The sequence below is a fragment of the Phaethon lepturus genome, unplaced genomic scaffold (genome assembly GCF_000687285.1).
Source record: "Phaethon lepturus isolate BGI_N335 unplaced genomic scaffold, ASM68728v1 scaffold28024, whole genome shotgun sequence".
In the NCBI taxonomy this organism is placed as follows: Eukaryota; Metazoa; Chordata; class Aves; order Phaethontiformes; family Phaethontidae; genus Phaethon; species Phaethon lepturus.
Window position 1 is genome coordinate 53,960 of NW_010534501.1, and position 4,684 is coordinate 58,643.

A 4,684-nucleotide genomic window follows, 5' to 3' on the forward strand; every position below is an offset into this window, starting at 1 on the left:
TATAAGGCAAAGAAAAGATCTTCATTGTGATTTGGATGCCAACTGGTCAAACGACTTGATAATTCAAGACACAAGTTCTTTTTCCTTGTTAGTTAGTAAGATTCATCTTACCCATTCCATTCCTTCTATACATTTCTGTTACCTGAATTTTAGAAAATACCTTTGATAATACCCATCCATATTTTTGAGAGCAGGTCTCATTCTTCAGCCATGTCAGCAGGATCTCTCTTCAGTGAGATCTTGAAAGTATGCATTTATTTAGTACTGTTCCTTTATCTTCCCATACATGCATTTGTTTTCTTAAACATGAAACTATATAATCTAACCTTTAATCCTGTGAAAATGCAAGGTATTTTGCAAAGTACATGTAGTTGTAATTTTACCAAAATTATTTTGTCCCCAAAGAACATTCATATCAAGCATACATAAATCTGTATATTGAATCTTTGCTGTTTCCTGTGTGAATAGATACACAAGTGTAGATTTGTATTGACAGATACAATCTTGTACACTCACCAAAGAAATGCACTAAAAGTATGGGGGTTTTTCCACTGATACAAGTCCAAATAAAAATTTTTCCCATTACTTTTTTCTTGTAAATGAAAATATTGTTTAGGAGTTGGAATATAAAATACTAACCAGATTTCAGTTGTAGATAACTGAGTGCAATAGAAAGAGGGTAAGAGGTACCTTCTTATAATTTGAGACTGAAAAAGTTGGCCAGGCTTTGAACCAATTATGTTTTTCTATTGCCAATTATTCTATTTACTATTTTATGACAAAACCTCTTTATTACTGCAACAACTTGGCAGTACCAACTGTGTGGCAAAATAATTCGTTTGAGCAGCTGACCTGCAGTTGCAAAATACATGTTTAATGATAAAGTATAGACCTGCAGCTGAATCATTTTGACCTTGGGATACATTACTTCTGGTAAGGGCAGTGGGCTTAGTACATCGTACAGAATTTCATGGTAGATTGCTCAGTGTTTGTTTTGGATCAATTTAATATCAGCTAAAAGAGCATTTTTAACTGTTTTCAGGCTGAGTTTATTTTCTGAGTTTTGCTTGAATAAATGGCAGAAAAATAGCTATATTATAAGCACTAATTTGATCAGCTATAAACAGCAAAAATGCATTCCTTAAGCATGTTCTGTCAGTCTTAATTAGAAACCTTTTTGTGCCCTTATTATCTATAGTTAATAAGATTCTTTACAGTAACATAAGGGATAGAAAGTACCTACGTTCAGCATTTTGCTCATGTGTTTATAACAAAGTGGTCCTGCCTGTTAAAGAAAACATATTTATTTAAATACATGCAACTTCTGCTTTAAGAGCAAATTTTAACGTAATTGAAATTATTTCACGGAAAATACTGTTGTTGAGGATTTGTGACCAAAAAAACTTAAGAACTGAAAAAGCACTTCAAAAATTGAGATTTTTCTTGGGGACTTGAAAACATAATTGATAGAAGTGCTGAAAGTAGAATCAGGGAAGTATAGTGGGGGTGGGGCCAGTTCTTTAATGGCTCTAAGCTGAGCCTGTGTCTGCAGTAGGAGCAGGCTTGTAGAGCAAAGAATGCTGCTTCTTCCTCCATTATGCGCAGTCAAGTAAGACCAGGGGAGAGGATTACTCCATAATTGAAATGGTCTCATGTGCCAAACATCACTACTACTTATGTGGTTAAAGCTTTCAGAACCAAAGGTGTGCCACACACTTTCTTCTCTGAGATGTCCTATCTGCCACACTTTCTTGTCTTCTGCCTCACACAGCTGGTGGTAGCAAATTAGTGTCCCTACCAATGTGATGATGTGATACTTTAAATCATTTGAGTGAAAAGATGGGAAGACAAGGCTGTTCCCTGACGTCAAAGAATCTAGTTGGAGTAAAAATCTTAGTGAAAAGAGGAAAAATAATAATTTTATGTTAATTAGTATTGCACTACACTTTTATTTATTATTAGCATTCCATTTTATTCTAATATTATGTGTTGCCACTTATTAAAATTTTTGCTTTAACATTTCCCAACAGCTTGTGTAGACTTCTGTTCCACACGTTTGTCCAGACTTCATCAGTGGAGTGGGGCATGGAGCAAGCTGTTGCTCTGTTCTGTTTGAGTAGTAACTGTACTCCCTTGTGGAGTACTGAATGAGTGACTCTGCAGAGTGGATTGCATGAAGTGTCAACAATGCAGCTTTGTCTTTTAATAAAGTATCAGTTTCTGTCCTGGTTTCAGCTAAACCATGACAATTTCCAAGAGTTTTCAGACTTGATTTCTTCATTTATCAGTAAATCAATTAACAATAGAATCACTTGTTACACAATTTGTGTGTGTAGTGTATGTTGCTGAAAAACAATGTTACTGATAAAAAAGAAGTAACAAACCGTATAGTACATGTTTTTTTAATTTTCATAATGATCTTGATTATAGTTACATATTAAGACATTTAATAATGTGAAACAGGGCTGGACATCCATGTAAGTTCATATCTAGAAAACAGAAAAAAAAAGAATATATGTTTTGTAATTTTGTGAACTCAATTAAACAACACAAGCGCTGCCTGAGTTTTTGAAGCCTGTAAGTATGTATTTCTTCAGCAATTATAAATGTTACAGTAATTACAATTACATGCCATTAAGTAATCACAAGCAAATGAAAACGAGCAGAAAAGATTTCCTTAAATTATAAAAAATTAGGCTATTTTTTAATATACAGGATTAGTTGGCAATATTGGCAAATGTACCTTACTTAACTGATTTTTTTAGTTTTTTTTTTTTTAATTCTGTGAGGTTTAAATTACTACTTTGAGAAATGTCATTCAGAATCTTTTATCATTTTCTTATATCTCCTAAAAATATTGCTGTTCCTGGTTAACTTCTCCTAATGAGAGATAAGAACAGAACAAAATGTCAATAAAGGTTCCAAGAACTCTACAGCAGTCCTCCTGAATTCGAAGGAGTATCACTGCTTTGATGACGAGCTAGTCTGTTTTACCTAAGGAAGGAATAATCTTCAGGTTTGCATCCCATGCATGGCAGCATGACTTGAACCTTGTTAATACAATCAGTTTATTCAGTGTTGTCAAATGTATTTTTGGTGTTTGGGTTGTCATTTTTTTGGCAAGAAACAAGGATTTGTTTCAATGGCTTTTCTTACACAGGCAAATAATATGGGTTGGATAGACACATCTTACAGATAATAGTATTCCTTTGAGAGCTGTGATTGTCTAATAATAGTTTTGACTTCATGCCTAAAGAACATACTCTGACATTTAAACCAGGTGGTTGGAATGCCTGCATTTCTGAGATACAGCATACTGGCTGTAGCACAAACCACTCAGCACCTGACTTAATTGTAAAACTATTATAATCTTATGTTAGTGTGAAATGCGTAGACTTTATATTATAGTTCACTGTAACTGCAATCCCTCACAGGAAAAATTTTAAGCTAGATGTAAGTTACAAGATGCATGGCGTTGTGCTGGTTGTTAGACTTTTTATTTGTATGTCTCTCAGCAGAATGTGGAGTTTATAGAACTATTTTATTTATTGGGGCCAATATAGTATAAAATTCTGAGATCTAAAATACTATAGGTACTTCAGTAAAATATTTTTATGAGAGTTGTGATATAATCGTTAAGAAAGCAACCTGCTATATGAAAACTCCATCACAAAATAATAACTTATTATAATAATAATAATAAAGCTGGAGAAATATTAATGCATTCTGGAGCTTGTGTACCCAACATCTGAAAAGTATGAATTGTGAAGAAATTGTGGAAACAAGTCTGTATTTCTTCCTACAAAGACTGGTAATTCCGGATCTCAAAAAGATACGTATAAATTGTTATGCCACTGCCTCTAAGCAGCTGTTATGCATGGCCTTTCTAAGATTAGTATTTTATGGAGACTTACTATTAGGAGAAGAATTCTGGTCCATTCTGAGACATTCTGCCAAGGAGAAAATTCAGTATCCTGTCAGTGAATGTTTTTGTGAAACAGAAGGTCATGTGATTTTCCTTTATCTCTAAGAATGACAGAGTCAAGGGTTTTTTACATACTGCCAACATATTTCTATAGCCATAATAAACATAAATCATCAGAAGATAAATTTTTGTGCTTATTAGGACTGTTTAGTTACATTATCGAATTGAAAAACATATTCTTTGTGCCATTTATATTTTTTCCTGTCTATTTTTAGGATGCAAAGTTTGTAGAAGAGCGACGCAAGCAGCTACAAAATTACCTAAGGAATGTAATGAACAAAATTATTCAAACTGTGCCAGAATTCACAGCCAATCCCAAAAAAGAGACTCTTATTCAGCTGATGCCCTTTTTTCTGTAAGTATCTCTCAAGTAGTCAAGAAAATACTACGCTTTTTTCATAACAATTTAATTAAAAATATAATGCCAGCAGCTCCAAACTCTTTAAAACAGTGGGGTTTTTGTAATTGAGGGCCTCTGTTTCAGTTATAAGTGCTTTTGTTATATTTAAAGGAATATATGACATAGTAATTTTTTTTTATTTAAATGGTGACTTTGAACAAAAATCACTGCATAAAGTTTTCAGAAATATTTATGTGACCTCAATATCTGCACCCATACATACTCTTCAAACACTAGGTATTTTCCATTTCTTTTATTTGGTCTTTTTCAGTTTTGTTTTGCTTTTGTTTGTGTGGGGT

The 4,684-nt window shown here is 33.3% G+C and overlaps 1 protein-coding gene across 1 annotated transcript in view; it reads left to right on the forward strand.

The window, feature by feature from the left end:
• Nucleotides 1-4,340, forward strand: part of LOC104619617 (sorting nexin-29-like) — a gene marked incomplete at both ends in the record, with an annotated part of 57,016 nt that extends 52,676 nt beyond the window's left edge. Inside the window, one exon of the mRNA XM_010285556.1 lies at nt 4,201-4,340. Coding sequence (XP_010283858.1) covers nt 4,201-4,340 — 140 coding nt within the window. The remainder of the gene's footprint in view (nt 1-4,200) is intronic.
• Between the last annotated feature and the right edge of the window lie 344 nt (nt 4,341-4,684).